Genomic DNA, 21,209 nt, shown 5'->3' on the forward strand with positions numbered 1-21,209 from the left:
ACGGACACAGACCCCTGGAGACTGGATCCCTGCCCTGCACCTTCCAGCCACGGCTGCTGGAGACTCCCACACCACTGTGAGCACGGACACACGGAATCCCAGAGATTGGATCACCGCACCTTCCATCCATGGCTGCTGGAGACTCCCACGCCACTGTGAGCACGGCCACACAGAATCCCAGAGACTGGATCCCCGCACCTTCCATCCATGGCTGCTGGAGACTCCCACGCCACTGTGAGCACGGACACACGGAATCCCAGAGACTGGATCCCCGCACCTTCCATCCATGGCTGCTGGAGACTCCCACACCACTGTGAGCACGGCCACACGGAATCCCAGAGACTGGATCCCCGCACCTTCCATCCATGGCTGCTTGAGACTCCCATGCCACGGTGAGCACAGCCACATGGAATCCCAGAGACTGGATCCTCGCACCTTTTATCCATGGCTGCTGGAGACTCCGACGCCACTGTGAGTATGTCTATGGCCACAATCTCTGACTGACTATCTCCTGTATCCTCTCTGCAGTCTCTGACCATCCCTTGTATCATGTCCACGGCGGGGGGGATAGCTGACACCAAGTTTTACGGCACTGGGTGACATCAACCCTAGTGATGCCACTGTTGGTGTGATGACCCTTTGCCTTCAAACCAGCATCAATTCTTCTAGGTACACTTGCACACAGTTATTGAAGGGGCTCGTCAGGTAGGTTGATCCAAACATCTCGGAGAACTAAGCACAGATCATCTGTGGATGTAGGCTGCTTCAAATCCTTCTGTCTCTTCTTGTCATTTCAAACAGACTCCATGATGGGTGAGATCAGGGCTCTGTGGGGGGGCAAACCATAACTTCCAGGACTCCTTGTTCTTCTTTACACTGAAGATAGTTCTTAATGACACTGGCTGTTTGTTTGGGATTGTTGTCCTGCTGCAGAATTTGGGGCCAATCACACACCTCCCTGATGGTATGGCATGATAAATAAGTATCAGCCTGTATTTCTCAGCATTGAGGACACCATTGATCCTGACCAAATCTCCAACTCCAAACTTGCAAGGAACCTCCACCATGTTTCACAGTTGGCTGCAGACACTCATTATTGTACTGCTCTCCAGCCCTTCCCCCAGCAAACTGCCTCCTGTTACAGCCAAATATTTCACATTTTTACTCATCAGTCCAGAGCACTTGCTACCATTTTTTTTGCCCCCCAGTTCCCATGTTTTTTATGCATAGTTGAGTCTTTTCGCTTTGTTTCCACGTTAGAAGTATGGCTTCTTGGCTGCAATTCTTCCATGGAGACCATTTCTGGCCATAAAGATCTGAGGTGTGAAGGTGCAGGAATGAAGGCTTATATGAGGTGTGAAGGTCCAGAAACTGGGGCTGATCTGAGGTGTGACGGTGCAGGAATTGGGGTGATCTGAGCTGTGGGGATCTCGAAACTAGGGCTGATCTGAGGTGTGACGGTGCAGGATTTGGGGTGATCTGAGATGTGAATGTGCAAGGTATACACCTGCTGTAGTGTATACATCGTATTCCTATCCTTCTGCTGTAGTATATACATATTATTCCTGTCCTCCTGCTGTAGTGTATACATAGTATTCCTGTCCTCCTGCTTTAGTATATACATAATATTCCTATCCCCCTGCTGTAGTGTATACATCGTATTCCTATCCTTCTGCTGTAGTATATACATATTATTCCTGTCCTCCTGCTGTAGTGTATACATAGTATTCCTGTCCTCCTGCTGTAGTGTATACATAGTATTCCTGTCCTCCTGCTGTAGTGTATACATAGTATTCCTGTCCTCCTGCTGTAGTATTATACATAGTATTCCTGTCCTTCTACTGTATTGTATTAATTGTATTCCTGTCCTCCTGCTGTAGTATATACATATTATTGCTGTCCTCCTGCTGTAGTATATACATATTATTCCTGTCCTCCTGCTGTAGTGTATTCATTGTATTCCTGTCCTCCTGCTGTAGTATATACATATTATTCCTGTCCTCCTGCTGTAGTATATACATATTATTCCTGTCCTCCTGCTGTAGTGTATTCATTGTATTCCTGTCCTCCTGCTGTAGTATATACATAATATTCCTATCCTCCTGCTGTAGTGTATACATCGTATTCCTGTCCTCCTGCTGCAGTATATACATAATATTCCTATCCTCCTGCTGTTTTGTATACATAGTATTCCTGTCTTCCTGCTGTAGTGTATACATAGTTTTCCTGTCCTCCTGCTGTAGTATATACATAATATTCCTATCCTCCTGCTGTTTTGTATACATAGTATTCCTGTCTTCCTGCTGTAGTGTATACATAGTTTTCCTGTCCTCCTGCTGTAGTGTATACATAGTATTCCTGTCCTCCAGCTGTAGTATATACATAATATTCCTATCCTCCTGCTGTAGTTTATTCATTGTATTCCTATCCTCCTGTTGTAGTATATACATAGTATTCCTATCCTCCTGCTGTAGTGTATTCATTGTATTCCTGTCCTCCTGCTGTAGTATATACATAGTATTCCTATCCTCCTGCTGTAGTGTATTCATTGTATTCCTGTCCTCCTGCTGTAGTATATACATAGTATTCCTATCCTCCTGCTGTAGTGTATTCATTGTATTCCTGTCCTCCTGCTGTAGTATATACATAGTATTCCTATCCTCCTGCTGTAGTGTATTCATTGTATTCCTGTCCTCCTGCTGTAGTATATACATAGTATTCCTATCCTCCTGCTGTAGTGTATTCATTGTATTCCTGTCCTCCTGTTGTAGTATATACATAGTATTCCTATCCTCCTGCTGTAGTGTATTCATTGTATTCCTGTCCTCCTGCTGTAGTATATACATAGTATTCCTATCCTCCTGCTGTAGTGTATTCATTGTATTCCTGTCCTTGGGTGTACACGGATTATTACACAGAAGCATCCATGATACACCAGAGATGAGAGTCAGCGCATTCAACACCACCTTAATCTTTTTTTATTTTAGTTCATCAATTTCCTTCTCTGATTGCAGGAAGACCAGGAAATAAAAGATCCAGTGAAGCGCGGAGATTGAATTCCCTCGGACGAGGCAGTAAGCGATGCACACAGAGTGCTCGGGGTGAAGGGTACGGGCCGGACAGGAAGTCAAACTCCGTCACCTCTGGCTGGGCTATTTCTGGCGCTGCGGATCAGCAGACGGCTCATCGTGTGGAAGTGATTTTTCTTTTTTTTTGCTGCTGCTGCATGCAGCTGTGCTTCAATTGACCAACGAAGTGAGTCAACATCTCCAGGACACGTTGTAACCTAACCGAGGGAATAACCGCTTGCTCGCTCAGAACCATTCCGCTGCATTCCACCATTCCTATCTGGGCCAGATGTTATTGGATAACTAAGATATGATATGTCTCAATGAATTACATCTCAACCCGTACCACTGCGGAGATGTGTACGAGGACTGGCTATGCCAGTAATGTCACCCTAATTATGAGGAGTATGGTGATAACAGAGACAGCCGTGCAGAAGAGCCATAGACACATCATTAGGCAGGAAAGAGACATAAAAACCTCCATATTATATATATATATATGTATATAGGACTCCAGCCGTTCCCATGTCTAAAAATATCACTACCAGCTGAAAACAGACATCAAGAGTGATTAAAACCAACGGAAATTTTAATAAATAATACATTTATAATTATATAATTATAATAATTATAAATAATATTATAATTAAATTAAATAATATTATAATAAAATTAAATAATATTATACGGTAATCATAATAATTAATAATTTAATACATTTTAATTGGTTTTAATTACTCTTGACAGATCAAATTGTTATATGTAAATCCGGCAAGTTTCTATTAATATATTGGTAGCGATATTATTGGTGCAGACAAACGTTTGCAGCAATATATTGATGTAACGAGCCCCTTGCTCGCTCGGTTCCACTCTCCCGACACTCCTCTGCAGCTATTGAATAAGATTGCAACGTCTGATTGTTCGGTCATCCGATGCTCCAGGATTAGAACTACAGCTATGTGCCGTTCTAACCCAGTTGTGATAGCTCGGAACAAACACCAGGCAGGCTGTATGTAAGTCCAACCAGGAATCTCTTTTATTGGACAATACACAGGCTCTTTTATACACTAAAGGGGAGGTGCAGACCTCCTGCTCATATTACTCTAACAATACAGCTGTAACCTAATTAACCTAATTAACATGAGCTAATTAACTAATCCCTTTAGACAGCCTAGATGACTCAGACATGACCGTTAGGCCAGACTGGCCGTCTTGTAGTTCAGAAAATCCAATCAACATTATCACAATCAACATAGACTCTTCTTCACACAATAGCAGAGTTAATGAACACAAATAACAATGGGGATCTAATGACTCTTAGATCCCATAGTAGACTTATTTACAATACACATTTTAGCAGACAATAGACAGACATTTGTTGGAATTTACATCAGCATCTCCTAACAGTATCTGTCCCAGCATTATGAATCAGCCACTATTCCAATATGGCAAATCCAGGGTCCCCAGACATACAGCTCACAAAGAGCACCCTTCCCCCAAATGCAAGGACCCCGATCGATCGGCAAGAAGCTAGCATACAGTCCCTCCAAAAGTCTCTCTCCCGGCTAGGTCTGTCACAATTGAGGTGTTTGATTTATGATACCGATGATCCTTATACCCAGTGTGAAAGAAAATGTAAATTCTGTATATACAGTGGGTATAGAAAAGAATCACCCCCCCCCCCTCCCTCTGACTAATACAGGGGGGGGGGGGATCCTTTTTCCAACGCAGTGATTGTTTTTTTATTTTATGTTTTTTTCGGACATGTTGGTGTTATATCATTCTGTTGGATGTTATAAGTAAATACAGCTGGATAAAAAAAAAAAAATGTGTCTGTCTTCATTTCAGGCTGCAAAGCAACAAAATGTGATTATTTTAACCGCTTCCGGACCACACATTTACTGAGGCAGGGCGGCCCGGCTGTATGTTGTTCCCGCCTCGGGGTCTGGGGCGCGCTCCCGCTGTGTCCAAACACAGCGGGTCTGGCGGCCGCGATAGCCGATCGTTCGCTGGAGAGGCAGAACGGCGGTCTGCCTATGTAAACAAGGCAGACCGTCGTTCTGTCAGAGAGGAAGAGAGAGAGATCTTATGTTCCTGTTAATCAGGAACACAGATGTCTCTCTTCCTCCAGTCAGTCCACCCCCCCCCCCCACACACAGTTAGAAAGCACTGCCTAGGAGCAAACTTAACCCTTTGATCGCCCCCTGGTGTTAACCCCTTCCCTGCCAGTGTCATTAGTAAAGTGACAGTGCATTTTTTTTTAGCACTGATCACTGTATTGGTGTCACTGGTCCTCAAAAAGTGTCACTTAGTGTCAGATTTGTCAGCCGCAATGTCGCAGTCCTGCTAAAAATCGCTGATCGCCGCCATTACTAGTAAAAAAATAAAAATAAAAAACGCCATAAATCTATCCCATAGTTTGTAGACGTGATAACTTTTGCGCAAACCAATCAATATACGCTTATTGGGATTTTTTTTTTTTTTACCAAAAAAAGTAGCAGAATACATATTGGCCTAAACTGATGAAGAAATTAGATTTTTTACATTTTTTATTGGAGGTGTTTTATAGCAGAAAGTAAAAAATATTGTTCTGTTTTTTTGTTTTTTTTCAAATTTTTCAGTAAAAAAAAAAAAAAAAAATTAAATAAAAACCGCAGAGGTGATCAAATACCACCAAAAGAAAGCTCTATTTGTGGGGAAAAAAGGACATAAATTTTATTTGGGTACAGCGTCACACGACCGCGCAATTGTCAGTTATAGCTTCGCAGTGCTGTACCACAAAAATTTGGCCTGGTCATTAAGGGGGTGAAACCTTCCGGGGCTGGTTAAAGTGGTTAAAGGGAGGTGATTCTTTTCTATACTCACTGTACATGTATCTTTTATTAACAGATGTACATATACATGTATTTAACCCTGTTCTGCCTAGAAACATGACAAAGATCTATTGCTCCTTGTGATCGGGAGCAGTGATCGCTGTCATGTTGTAGGTAGCCCATCCCCCCTACAGTTAGAATCCCTCCCTAGGACACACTTAACCCCTTGATCGCCCCCCTAGTGTTTAACCCCTTCCCTGCCAGTGTCATTTACACAGTAATCGGTGCATTTTTATAGCACTGATCGCTGTATAAATGACAATGGTCCCAAAATAGTGTCAAAAGTGTCTGATGTGTCCGCTAAAATGTTGCAGTCACGATAAAAATTGCAGATCACCACCATTACTAATAAAAAAAATTCATTAATAATAAAAATGCCATAAATCTATCCCCTATTTTGTAGACGCTATAACTTTTGTGCAAACCAATCAATATACGCTGGTTGCGATTTTGGTTTTTTTTACCCAAAATATGTAGAAGAATACGTATCGGCCTTAACTGAGAAAAAAATACTTTTTTTATATATTTTTTGGGGATATTTATTATAGCAAAAATTAAAAAATGTTGCTGTTTTTTAAAAATTGTCGCTTTTTTTTGGTTTATAGCGCAAAAAATAAAAACCGCAGAGGTGATCAAATACCACCAAAAGAAAGCTCTATTTGTGGGGCAAAAAGGACGTCAATTTTGTTGGGGTGCAACGTCGCACGACCGCGCAAATTGTCAGTTAAAGCGACGCAGTGCCGTATCGCAAAAAGTGCTCTGGTCAGGAAGGGGGTAAATTCTTCCGGGGCTGAAGTGGTTAACTCGCAATTGCAACACTGTACCCAAATGAAATGTGTACCCTTTTTTTACCCACAAATAGAGCTTTCTTTTGGTGGTATTTGATCTCCTCTGCGATTTTTATTTCTTATTATATAAATGAAAAAATACCGAACAGTCTAAAAAAGTATATATATTTTCTACTTTGTTATAAAACATATCCAATAAAATAAAATGTCTTCCTATGTTTAGGCCAAAATTTATTCTGCTACATGTCTTTGGTAAAAAACGAAACTGCGTTTTGGTGACACTAGTATAGTACTGATCGTGATCAAGATACTGATCCGTACAGACACTATACTAGTAATGACGCTGATCAGCAATTTATAATGTGACTGATAGTGTGGCGGGCAATATGGCACTAACTGACCCTGGCTGGAAGAAACACTAACTGACGGTGCTAGTGACACTCAGGCTCCCTTCACACTTGTAGGACTTCAAAGTAGTGAAACTTTGGATGGGTGCAAATTGGATGTGACTTGTTGTCCTTCTCCAAAGTCGGACTCGTTGTTGCACCACTGTAGCATTGTATAACATTCAGGTACGACATTGCTACACACACACAATTCTTTGTTTACATTCTTCTCCTCTAGCACGGATACAATGTATTATATAATAATGTATGCAGTATATAATAAAATGTATCTTTTTCTCCATTCAAGAGGAGAAAAAAAAAAGGGAGCTGGCTGAACAGTCACTGATCACTGTAATAGCCAATCAGAGGCTTAAACAGCAATCAGGTGATCGATAACAGGGTCTCCTGTTATTTTATTTTACATGAGAGAAGAAAAATATTACTTACTTGCAGATGCGTCCCAGAATTTGACCGATCCATCGGCATGCCTGGGAAGAGAATGTAAACAATGGTAAAGGAATAGTGCCGGCTCGTACGGTCTTACTGATAACAGAACAATATACAGAAATACTGCAAAAAAATTAGCAGGGTGTCACAAGTCAGCCGTATATTTTGTTTCTCCGCCAACCTGACAGTGATTTACCACCCCGACCACACTCGGGTCCAGCAAGACACAGGTTAGGATATATCTCCTAGATTGTAAGCTCCCACGAGCAGGGCCCTCTGATTCCTCCTGTATTGTATTGAAATTTTAGTTGGTCTACCTGACCGTGGTTTGGTTTCAACAGAACCCCTCATTTTTCACTTCTTGATTAGAGTTTGAACACTGCGGATTGGCATTCTCCATTCCTTGGATATCTTTTTATATCCCTTTTCCTGTTTTATAAAGTTCAACTACCTTTTCCCACAGATGATTTGACAATTCTTTTTGCTTTCCCCATGACTCAGAATCCAGAAACGTCAAAGCAGCACTGGATGGAAGATGCAAGGGTCTGTCAGGAGTCCAGAAACTCATTGACCTTTTATACACACACACTAATTACAAGCAAACAGATCACAGGTGAGGATGGTTACCTTTAATCGCCATTCAAACCCCTTTGTGTCAACTTGTGTGCATGTTATCAGGCCAAAATCACCAGGGTATGTAAACTTTTGATCAGGGTCATTTGGGTAGTTTCTGTTGCCATTACGATATAAAAAGAGTAAACACAGTTGATTGATAATAAATGGCTTCAGCCAAACACTAACCACGAGTGAAAGAAAAGTTTTTGTGTTATCATTCATATTCTCTGAAAAATGGCCAAGAAATCATAAATTCTGCCAGGGTATGTAAACTTATGAGCACAACTGTACATGCGAGATGTTCTACCAGCCAGAGGATTTGTTTTTCTGTCTATCCAATCCTGAGATTTAGACAGCTTTGGCGCACAGTAAAGCCCTGTCGGGCAGGGGCGGGGATCTGGTCTTTCTCTGCAGCAGTTTCACTTTCACTTACAGGTCTCCTCCCCACCCTGTTAATGGACAATGAAAGGAGAAGCAGAAGACGAGGTGAGATGAGTTCATTGCCTCGTTCACAGCTACGGCATGCACCACCCAGTGGCCAGGATGGAGGGAGCATGTATATCTAAAGGGATACTGCGGATGTGTTTTTTTTTTAATATAAGGCTTAGACTAAAAGCTTTTTTACACGTGAACACAATCTCCGCCTCAACATCGGACAGTGAGGTACAGGGGTACTTTGGCTACATCATGTGACTGTGCAGCTAAATTCTGAACAACCCAGTGGCCAGCAGGGAGGATCATGCACATCTAAAGAGATGCTGGAAATGTGTTCTCTTCCACAACGCTCAGGCTCAGTACTACATCACACTATAAAACCAACCTTGATCAGCGGGTGACACTTGTTGTGATTGATGCTGGATTTTTTTTTTGCCTAATAAAGGAGCAGGCTTAATAAAGGAGTCAGGACTCACTCACTTATTGGGGGGGGGGGGGGGGATACTGGGGACTCCCTTATCTTAAAGCTTCCAGATTCGGATTAGCAAACCCCCCCCCCCCCCCCACAACCACCAGGCCAGGGTTGTGGGCAAGAGGCCCTCATCAGCATGGGAGCTCCCCACCATGTTGAGAACATGTGGCTTGGTATAATTCAGGAGTGGGGGCCACTATGGCTGCACCCCCGCCCCCCGTTTCCTGATCTGCCAGGCTGCATGCCCCTTTCAATGATGTGCTATGAATTTCAAGGGGACCCAACGTCATTATTTTTTATTTTTTCATGGGGGCCACTCTAAAATTCATACAGTACCAGATCTAAGGGGGCTGGTGTTGATCTCTAATGGGAAAAGGGAGCGTGTTATTTATTTATTTTTATTTCCACCCAAAACTCGCTCTTCCATGTCTTTATGGACCTTGCTTTGTGCACTGGTCCAAACCATTTGGTGGAGGGGGGATTATGGTGTGGGGGGTTGTTTTTCAGGGGTTGGGTTTGGCCCCTTAGTTCCAGTGAAGGGAACTCTTAAGGCGTCAGCATACCAAGACATTTTGGACAATTTCATTCTCCCAACTTTGTGGGAACAGTTTGGGGACGGCCCCTTCCTGTTCCAACATGACTGCGCACCAGTGTACAAAGCAAGGTCCATAAAGACATGGGTGAGAGAGTTTGGGGTGGAGGAACTTGACTGGCCTGCACAGAGTCCTGACCCTAACCTGATAGAACACCTTTGGGATAAATTAGAGCGGAGACTGCGAGCCAGGCCTTCTCGTTCAACATCACTGAGTGCTCTTCTGGAAGAATGGTCAAACATTCCCATAGACACACTCCTAAACCTTGTGGACGGCCTTCCCAGAAGAGTTGAAGCTGTTATAGCTGCAAAGGGCGGAGCCAACTCAATATTGAACCCTACGGACTAAGACTGGGATGCCATTAAAGTTCATGTGCGTGTAAAGGCAGGCGTCCCAATACTTTTGACAGCATAGCGTATTTTAGGGAGGGGAGGTTCCCATTGCATTAACTAAACAAAGGAAGCTTACAGCAAAAAAATGTGAATTTCATTTTGAATCCCTTTTTACCTTGTCTATACTACCTTGTTTACATGGCAGAGATGCGCCACTTCACAGGCAGATTTCGGGGACCCCCCTCTACCCCAGGAGGATTGTTTAAGGGATGAATGCATTTTTAATGTTGTACTTTAAAGCTGAATTCCACAAATTCAGCAACTTTGGAAAAAGTGCAGGCCCACCATGACTTAACCACTTAACGCCCACACTATTGTAGCTTTACTGCTACAGGGCGGCCGCTCTGCACAGAATCACGTATATATATATATATATATATATACGTGATCTGCTCTTCCGGGTAGGGGGCGCCACCACTTCTGCTGTGATTAGCCAATCAACGGGAGCCGGCCAATGGCTGAACGGGGAGGAGACACACAGGACAGAGCTCTGCCTATGTAAACAATGCAGAGCTCTGTCCTGTTAGCAGGGATGTGATGGATTTTGTTTCCCTGAAAAACACATCCCTTAATAAAAACACTGGTTAGGCACACATTTAACCCTGGATGTTTAACCCCTTCTCAGCCAGTGCCATTAGTACAGTGACAGTGCATATTTTTAGCACTGATCGCTGTATTAGTGTCACTCGTCCCCACAAAGTGTCACAAGTGTCCGTTAGTGTCCGCTTGCCCGCCGCAATATCGCAGTCCCGCTATAAGTCGCTGATCGCCGTTGTGTTCTGTCAAAATAGCCAACTCGTCAGAAACTCCAACTACGTAACTTCCGGTTTCCTTAAACCATCAGTAATTGGAGATTTTGACGAATTGCTGTTTGGACACAACGCCAGCAACCGAATAGAGTCCGATGCATGACAGAGTTGAGATTGGAGATTGTTACTCCGCTCTGATACTAGCCAACAAAATGGCCGCCCCCGAGGCAGAAACAACTTTGTCTTTGTTAGCCGCTGTGCTGTCAAAACAGCTAAATCTTCCTGTACCGGACTGTACTCAGTTGCCGGTGTTGTGTCCAAACAGCAATTCCTCAAAATCTCCAATTGCTGATGGTTTAAAGAAACCGGAAGTGACCTGGTTGGAGTTTCTGACGAGTTGGCTAATTTGACAGAACACCGCCATTACTAGTAAAAAAATTTAAAATAAAATAAAAATTCCAGTATATATCCCATTGTTTGTAGACGCTATAACGTTCAGGTAAACCAATCAATATACGCCTATCGGGATTTTTTTTCTACCAAAAAACTGTAGCAGAATACATATTGGCCTAAATTTATGAAGAAATTGGATATTTTTAATTTCTTTATTGTATATTTTTTCATAGCAGAAAATAAAAACTATTGTTTTGTTTTTTTTTGTTTTTTTCAAAATTGTCGTTTTTTTGTTTATAGCGCAAAAAATAAAAAAACTCAGCGGTGATCAAATACCACCAAAAGAAAAGCTCTATATGTGGGGGGGGGGGGGGGGGGGGGACACATACTTTTTTTTTTTTAGTACAGCGCCGCACGATCGTGCAATTTTCAGTAAAAGTTACGCAGTGCCGTATCACAAAAAATTGCCTGGTCATGAAAGGGGGGGGGTAAATCTTCCAGAGGTTAAGTGGTTAAAGTCAGGATTGAATACAAACAATCCTGTGCATATAAATGAAGACTTTTTTTTTTTACTTTTTTGTTTTGTTTTTATTGATCTATTGCAGTCAGGTGTTACAATCAGTGGCGGCCCGTCTATTAGGGCGCCGCCCCCTCTCTCCAGGCCACCGCCTATATGCAATAGATAGATTCATGCACTGCATGAATCTATCCATGGCCGCCGCGGCCACCCCCTATTCATGAGTCCGTCCCCCTTCAGGGCACCGGGTGCATGAATTACAGCGGTGGGGTTCTTTTTTTGAAGCACCTGATTAGAGCCAGAGGCTCCAATAGGCTTCAAAATAGGGTGGATTCGGGTCGCAGAAAATGCATCCGGAGCCCACCCAGGTGTCTTTTCCGATTGGCCGGAAAGAGAAGACTCCTGATTGGCCGCCGAGGAAGAGGGAGGAAACGGAAGCCGCCTCTGCCACCATCGCCGTGATGACCCGTGGAGAGCAGGAGCATGGGAGGCCGCCGCCGAGCAGGGTAACCCGCCGGTGATGGGGTTCCACCGACCGCCACTGTGTTACCTAGGTTTCTTCTGGTTTTCTATTTGCTGTGTTGGGTACATGTAAGGTCGGCAGTTGCCTTGAATGACCTCGGTGCAGAAAGCAGATCTAGACCTCAGACAACCTTCTCCTTCATACAGTGTGAAACAGGTCAGCTGTGAACCAAATATCGCTGACAGTAGGCATCCTGAGGCTGAGCTTTTGCCTTGGCCCAATTTTTTTATAATGTGTTACACAGCACTGTGCGGCCGACAAGCACCGAGCGCTTCTTCCTCTTCCTAGACCTGCCCTCCGATGACACCAACAATGTGGCCCAGTGATCAGAAGGAGGAATAGGTGGGGAATCGATCACCTGACAGTCACCTGGAGCGGAGGGTGCCTAGGCACTGCCACACGTTACTGTGCTCTGCTCAGGAATCATACACTAGAGCAGTGGCGGCCCGACCATTAGGGGCGGCGCCCCCCCCCCCCCCCCCTCATATGTATAATAGATAGATTCATGCATAGCATGAATCTATCCACAGCCACCCCCTATTGATGCCTCCGGCCCCATTCAGGATGCCTGGTGCCTGAATTACAGCCGCAGGGGGGGGATGGATTTTTTTTAAGCACCTGATCAGAGCCATAGGCATCGAATAGGCTTCAAAATAGGGTGGGCTCGGAGCGCAGAGCATTGCGCCATGAGCCCACCCAGGTGTGACAACAGCGAATTAAAATTTTGTTGTTAAAACACTGATCCTCAATCCAGGACAATCAGAAGCGGGTGTGAGACCCACTTTCTAATTGGCCGAAAAAGAGAAGACTCCTGATTGGCCTCCAAGGAGGGAGTAAACGGAAGCCGCCGCAATGACCTGTGGGGAGCAGGGGAAGCCGCCGGTGAAGCGTTGGGGTAAGTGCTACCAACCGTCCGACCAGGAGGGGGGTGTCATACTGTTTGCCGCCCCCCCCCCCCCAAAAAAAAAAATGACCATTCTTCATTATTCTGCTATAAAACATATCTGATAAAAAAAAATTAAAAAATCTAATTTCTTCATAAATTTAGGCCAATGTGTATTCTGCTACATGTTTTTTTGGTAATAAAAATCCCAATAAGCGTATATTGATTGGTTTATATAAACTGTTTTAGCGTCTATAAACTATGGAATATACAGTATACAGGAATTTGTATTCATTTTTATTTTTATACTATTAATGGCAATGATCAGCGACTTATAGCAGGTCTGCGATATTTTGGCAGACATTCTGACACTTAACTGCCACTTTTGACACTTTGTGGGAACCAGTGACACTAATATAGTGATCAGTGCTAAAAATATGCACTGTCACTGTACTAATGACACTGGCTGGGAAGGGGCTAAACATCTAGGGCTATCAAAGGGTTAAATGTGTGCCCAACCAGTGTTTGTGTGTACTGTGTGTGGTGTTTTTACTAAGGGATGTGCCAGTTTTTATACCCTGCTTTGTGGGGAAACAAAAACCAGCACATCACTGCTGACAGGACAGGGGTCTGTATTGTTTACATTGACAGAGCTCTGTCCTGTCTTCCTCCTCGCTGATCAGAGGGTGCCAGCAATCATCCATTGACAGATACCTGCTGATGTAGCAAGATGGCCGCAGGCTGCCTTCTCACTGTATCTTTACTGTGGACGAGTGGCGGGTGCAGCAAGATGGCGGGGACGGAACGTCACTTCCGTTACAAAATCTGACGGGTCGCCTAATCTGACAAAACACGATCAAAGGAAGCCCCATAGTAACTCTATGGGTGACGTCACTTCCTATTCATTTCACAGCCGCTGTACTCAGCAGAGCTTTCGCCGCTGGAGATCGGGTTGGATCGCCTGTAAAAAAGGTATGTATACTGATTTTTTTTTTTCTTTTCAGGGCTAGAGAAGTTAGTGTTAGAATCTTGGTGGCTATAGATGCAGGGATTTTAGTTTTTTGCATGGACTTCCACTTTAACCCTTTCATGACTAAGCCTATTTTTGACATTTGGTGTTTACAAGTTAAAATCCGTATTTTTTGCTAGAAAATTACTTAGAGTACCCAAACATTATATATATTTTTTTAGCAGAGAATCTAGAGAATAAAATGGTGATTGTTGCAATATTTTTTATCACACGGTATTTGTGCAGCGGTGTTTTAAACGCAACTTTTTGGGAAAAGGGACACTTTCATGAATTTTAAAAAAAACAAACAGTAAAGTTACCTCAATTTTTTTGTATCATGGGAAAGATGATGTTACGCCGAGTAAATAGATACCAAACATGTCACCCTTTATAATTGCACGCACTCGTGGAATGGCGACAAACTACGGTACCTAAAAATCTCCAATTTTTTTTACGGTTACCAGGTTAGAGTTACAGAGGAGATCTAGTGCTAGAATTATTGCTCTCACTCTGATGATTGCAGTAATACCTCACATGTGTGATTTGAACACTTTACATATGAGGGCGCGACTTCCATATGCGTTTTCTTTGCTGCACGAGATGTAAACATCCCTTGTGACAGTAATAGGTGGTGACAGGTACTCTTTATAGAGGGATCGGGGGTCTAAAAGACCCCCGATCCCTCCTTTGCACTTCACAGTATTCAGAATTGCCGTTTTCGGCGATTCTGAATACTGTATATTTTTTTAAACCAGCGCCTTCGCTTCAAAATTTACAATTAGGAGGCTGGAACGAAGTCCCTCGCTTCGTTCCAGACTGTCAGTAACCGCTGGAGGAGGCGGATTGGTGATCGGGCCTCCCGGTCGATCGGGAGGCCCGGTAAGAGCAGCGGGAGGCGGGGGGACGTCCCCTCCCACTCCTCCGGTATAACAGCCGAACGGCTTTTAGCCGCATCGGTTGTTATACTTGGAAAGCCGATCGCCCGCTCTACAAAACGGTAAAGAGATGATGCCTGCAGCTGCGGGCATCATCCGGTATAACCCCCGAAAGCCGAGTACGCATATCTGCGTACGCTCGGCGGGAAGGGGTTAAGGTTAGTTAGGTTTAGGTCTGGAGTTCTACTTTAACCCCTTCCTGACCGCCGCATGCTGATGTACGTCGGCAGAATGGCACGGCTGGGCAAAAGGGCGTACAGGTACGTCCCCTTTAAGAAGCGGTATTGTGGGCGCACGCCCTCGCGTGCTCTGTGACCGCGGGTCCCGCAGACTCGATGTTCGCCTGTTGCCTGCGATCATGTCACAGAGCGGAAGAACGGGGAGATGGCTTTGTAAACAAGGCATTTCCCTGTTCTGCCTAGTGACAGGACAGGGATCTACTGCTACATGTCATCGGGAGCAATGATCACTGTCATGTCAGTGGTAGCCTATCACCCCTACAGTTAGAATCACTCCCTAGGACACACTTAACCCCTTCACCGCCCCCTAGGGTTTAACCCCTTCCCTGCCAGTGTCATTTACAAAGTAATCAGTGCATTTTTATAGCACTGATCGCTGTATAAATGACAATGGTCCCAAAATAGTGTCAAAAGTGTCCGATGTGTCCATCCATAATGTCGCAGTCACGATAAAAATCACAGATCGCCGCCATTAATAGACGCTTATTGCGATTTTTTTTTTACCAAAAATATGTAGAAGAATACATATCGGCCTAAACTGAGGAAAAAAAAAAATTTTTTTTATTTTTGGGGGATATTCATTATAGCAAAAAGTAAAAAATATTGCTTTTTTTTTTTTCAAAATTGTCGCTCTTTTTTTGTTTATAGCGCAAAAAATAAAAACCACAGAGGTGATCAAATACCACCAAAAGAAAGCTCTATTTGTGGGGGAAAAAAGGACGTCAGTTTTGTTTGGGTGCAACGCCGCATGACCGCGCAATTGTCAGTTAAAGCGACGCAGTGCCGTATCACAAATATTGCTCTGGTCAGGACGGGGGTAAAATCTCCCGGGGCTGAAGTGGTTAAGGTTGAAAAAGTCTGGTTTAAAGACAGAAAACAGTCTCTGCAACTATGAGTATAATAATAATAATAATAATAATAATAATAATAATAACGGATTGTGTATGAAACCACTAAAAAAACATGTCTTTCTCACCCTGTAACAATAATTTCTGGGTAGGCTGTAGTTCCGAGGTTCCATATTCCTCCTGTTAGCGGCCATTCCTGTACAGAACAGAATGAAAAGATCACTATACTGCTTGGCTATACCACTACCCACTTTGTACAACAATGATCTCCTCACCAGCTACGTTTTCAGTTATATAACTCATGTACATGCTGCACTTTCTGCATAGTGATTGTGCCTTTTATTCTCAAATACAAGTTTATGAGCCAGGTCTGACTATCTGACCAACTGATACAATATAGACACTCTATATAGCACACAATGAAAAAAAAACTAAAACTGAAAAGACAGAAAAATGTATGTACAGTACCATATACAGCGGGTAAAATAAGTATTGAACACGTCACCATTTTTCTCGGTAAATATATTGGTAAAGATTCTATTGACATGAAATTTTCACCACATGTCGGTAACAACCCATACATAAAAAGATACCAAAACAAATGTGTTCAGAAATGAAGTTCTGTGTAATAAAATGGAAGGACACAGGAAAAAGTATTGAACACACTAACTGAGATTTATTTAATACTTGGTACAAAATCCTTTCTTGGTAATGACGGCTTCAAGCTACCTCCTGTATGGAGGAACGAGTCGCATGCGTTGCTCAGGTGGGATTTTGGCCCATTCTTCCACACAAACAGTCTTCACATCTTGAAGGTTCTGTGGGCCTCTTCTCTGATCTCGAATCTTTAGTTCCTTCCATAGATTTTCTATTGGATTCATGTCAGGTGATTGGCTGGGCCATTCTAGCAGCTTTATTTTCTTTCTTTGAAACCAATGGAGAGTTTCCTTGGCTTTGTGTTTTGGGATCATTGTCCTCCTGAGATGTCCTCCCTCATTTCATCTTCATCATCCTTGTAGATGGCAGCAGATTTTTATCAAGTGTCCATTTTTCCATTCATCCCTCCTTCTGGAGGTTTGCCAGTACCGTATGCTGAAAAACAGCCCCGCCCCCACCATGATATTCCCACCTCCAGACCTCACTGTTGGTATGGGGGGTGTTTTTGGGGTGATGTGCCATGTGACCTCCAATTATGATGTGTATTATGGCATCCAAAGAGTTCAATTTTTTTTTCCTCTGACCAGACTATATTCTCCAATATTTCACAGGTGTGTCTAAATGTCGTGCAACAAACTTTAAACGAGCTTCAACATGTTTTTTCTTCAGCATTGGAGTGTTGTGTGGTGAGCGTGTATACAGGCTATGGTGGGTGAGTACATTACTTATTGTGTACCTGATAATTCCAGGCCTTTCTGAAGCTCTCCACAAGTGGTCCTTGGCTCTTGGACATCTCTTCTGATAATTCTTTTCACGCCTCTATCAGAAATCTTGCGAGGAGCACCTGGTCGTGGCAGGTTTATGGTGAAATTATGTTCTTTACACTTACGGATTATTGCCCCAACAGTGCTCACTGGAACATTCAGAATTTAAAGACCCTTCTGTAAACAATGCCATCAGTATGTTTTGCAACAATGAGGTTGCGAAGGTCTTGGGAGAGCTCTTTGCTTTTACCCATCATGAGATGTTTCTTGTGTGACACCTTGGTAATGAGACACCTTTTTATAGGCCATCAGGTGAGACGGAACCGGCTGATATTAATTTGCACTGACAAAGGGCAGGATTACTAATTACTGAGAGATTTCAACTGGTGTTTTGCTTTCCATACCTTTTTGCACCTCCCTTTCTTCATGTGTTCAATACCTTTTCCCCTGTACCATTCCCTTTTATTACACATAATTTCATTTCTGAACCGTTTATGTTTTGGTGTCTTCGTATTGCATGGGTTGTTACCGACATGTGGGGAGAATTTCATGTCGATAGCGCCTTTCGAAATATATTTACCTAGAAAATTGGTGATGTGTTCAATACTTATTTTACCCGCTGTATGTACCAAGTCACAGGCTTATGAAGGCAGTTAAATGTTAATATTAGATAGCCAAACAAACCACATTTATGATACAGGCCCCCCCCCACCCCCCCATGTCAGATCCTTCCTCCCCTCGTTCTCTGAGCACATTACCTTGTTGCTGTATCCTTGCTTTTTGTTCTTTGCTCCAACAGAATAGAGCACAGGGATCAGGTGAGGGGGGCAGTCTGCGAAATACTCCGTACAGGTCACAGGAGACTCATGGACGTCCATGGAGTACGGGTTCTCAAAGATCGGAAAACTGACGGAAAGCAAAAGCCGGTTAGTAGGTTAGGTGCCTGGTTAGAGTGCAGATAGGATATAGAAAATAAAATGGTTGTAAACCTATTAAAAAAAAAAAAAAACGTGAAGCATTGCTAATATTTTTTATAACGTTTCTGTGCCCTAGTCAAAACATTGCCTGTTGATCCTGCCAGTCACTCTGACTTCCTAGTTCTTGTTGGCAGGGATTAGGGTGTGCCCAGGCACACCCGGCACACCCCCCTGCGCACGCCTATGGATCTATCCTTTCTTCTTAGATCTGTATAGGCTATAGATTGCACCATTGTATGGACATCGGTGGGCCTAACGGATACTCCGTTGTTGTAGGGAATCACCGCAGGACCCCTAGGCCCTCATGACATTATGAAAACGGCGATCTTCTGTTACGTCAGTTCTGGTTTTCTACTACTGCATTCTATGTAAGCTAACTTTTGTTACCACTGTCAATGCATCTAGCCCCTGCGTGGGTGGAAGGATAGCACGTTAGCTACTTGTTAAACTGAATAAAAATTACTGAAACAGAAAAAGTAAAAAAAAAAGTTGTAATGTGCGGGGAGGGGGGGGGGGTGGGGGATTACAATGGTGCAAAGTTAATGACAGCTCCCACTTTAAATATCTGCACATATTATGCAAATTTCTGCACATAAAATATTATGCAACACAGTACATGCACAAGTATGCAGCAAAAAAAAAAAAAAAATCTCATCCCTTTAATTGGTAATGTGAAATATATAAGGCATGCATCATATAGATGAAGATCTGCTGCTCCGAACAGACTTTCTCAATGGCGGGTTGCCATGGTAACATCACACGAGGATTTTATAAGAGTAAAAAGGCTAGCCGAGTCATTAAGGAAAAAAAAAAAAGAGTGTCATTTTACCATTATCAGTGTCAAGCAATTAATTTTATCAGGGAAATGAGTGAGTAAACACGCAGAACCCCTCGCTGAAATGTTACCAATTATTTAGACAATTAATGTAATCTTTAGCAAATCCTATTATTTTTTTTTTTTTCCCAGTTCATTCCCTTGACTGGGTAGGTCAATAATGTGTTTGCGATGTGCTGGCGACTTAATTACACTCGGAAGCCTGGAGTCCCAAGTCAGCCTGATAACATCCTCTGAGACTCCTAAACATTGCAAGAAAACAACAAGGAGCCCCCCGACTCAGCTGCTGGGTCACAGACGTGTGAGGCAAAGGAACTGCTGAGATCAACATCACCATCTTAAGGGGGAAAAAAGATTCAAGTTCTACTGAGACAATGGTGGCACAGCCTGGATGCTTCCCCAAGCCCTGCTATTCCATTTCATATTGTGCCTTCTATCATTTGCACCAATGACATTAAACAAGCTGGAAATAGCTGCATCCAGGCTGTATCTGCAATACAAAAAAACAACAACAGTGGCATGTGCAGATTTATTCTTGCTAAATTTTGAAGGCTTCCAGCCACGGACTTCAACTAAAAAATGTATATATATATATATATATATATATATATATATATACATACATATACACACACACACACACACATTTATTTAATATTTATTGTATGTATATATATATATTTATATTTATTAAATATACATAATATATATATATATCTTTATAGATATAGATATGTATATAGGTATAGATATATCTATATCTATATATAGATCTATATACAGATATATACATACACACACGTATATGCAGAATGCAATAATTTGTTATGTTTAATTTTTTTTATTGTATATTTAACATTTTTAAGTAACACAAACAAAGCATCATATAAAACAGTATTCAATATCGTGTACCAATCGCATCTCCAGAAATACAAATTATGATTTTATAAAGGGAAAAGGAGAAAAGGGGAGGAATTTTTTTTTGTTTCTTTTTTGTTATTAGTGTTTTCTTAGTGATGGCTCAGTGCATGGATGTAATTGTAAACCAGTGTGCGGTAGTCAATTTAGGAGGAATAAGGAGCCTCAGCAGTGGCCCCTGGCATCACCAGGGGGTCAAAGACTGTGCACATCCTTCAGTAAATGATCAAAAACTGGATGAGGTACGGGTATGCTTATAGACTGGATGAGGTACGGGTATGCTTATAGACTGGATGAGGTACAGGTGTGCTTATAGACTGGATGAGGTACGGGTGTGCTTATAGACTGGATGAGGTACAGGTGTGTTTATAGACTGGATGAGGTACAGGTGTGTTTATAGACTGTGGATGAGGTACAGGTGTGCTTATAGACTGTGGATGAGGTACGGGTGTGCTTATAGACTGGATGAGGTACGGGTGTGCTTATAGACTGGATGAGGTACAGGTGTGTTTATAGACTGTGGATGAGGTACAGGTGTGCTTATAGAGTGTAGATGAGGTACAGGTGTGCTTATAGACTGTGGATGAGGTACAGGTGTGCTTATAGACTGTGGATGAGGTACAGGTGTGCTTATAGACTGTGGATGAGGTACAGGTGTGCTTATAGACTGTGGATGAGGTACAGGTGTGCTTATAGACTGTGGATGAGGTACAGGTGTGCTTTTAGACTGTGGATGAGGTACAGGTGTGCTTTTAGACTGTGGATGAGGTACAGGTGTGCTTTTAGACTGTGGATGAGGTACAGGTGTGTTTATAGACTGTGGATGAGGTACAGGTGTGCTTATAGACTGGATGAGGTACGGGTGTGCTTATAGAATGTGGATGAGGTACGGG

The 21,209-nt window shown here is 42.9% G+C and overlaps 1 protein-coding gene across 9 annotated transcripts in view; it reads right to left on the minus strand.

Moving 5' to 3' along the window:
* Positions 1-21,209, minus strand: part of STXBP5L (syntaxin binding protein 5L) — a 391,287-nt gene that overhangs the window by 115,444 nt on the left and 254,634 nt on the right. For all 9 annotated transcript variants that reach the window (XM_073617498.1, XM_073617500.1, XM_073617499.1 and 6 more), the window contains exons 12-14: positions 18,345-18,492; positions 16,294-16,361; positions 7,563-7,603 (exon numbers count right to left, since the gene is read on the minus strand). In XM_073617498.1, the coding sequence (XP_073473599.1) occupies positions 7,563-7,603; positions 16,294-16,361; positions 18,345-18,492 (257 nt within the window). The remainder of the gene's footprint in view (positions 1-7,562; positions 7,604-16,293; positions 16,362-18,344; positions 18,493-21,209) is intronic.

This window comes from Aquarana catesbeiana, linkage group LG02, assembly GCF_042186555.1.
Source record: "Aquarana catesbeiana isolate 2022-GZ linkage group LG02, ASM4218655v1, whole genome shotgun sequence".
Lineage (NCBI taxonomy): Eukaryota > Metazoa > Chordata > Amphibia > Anura > Ranidae > Aquarana > Aquarana catesbeiana.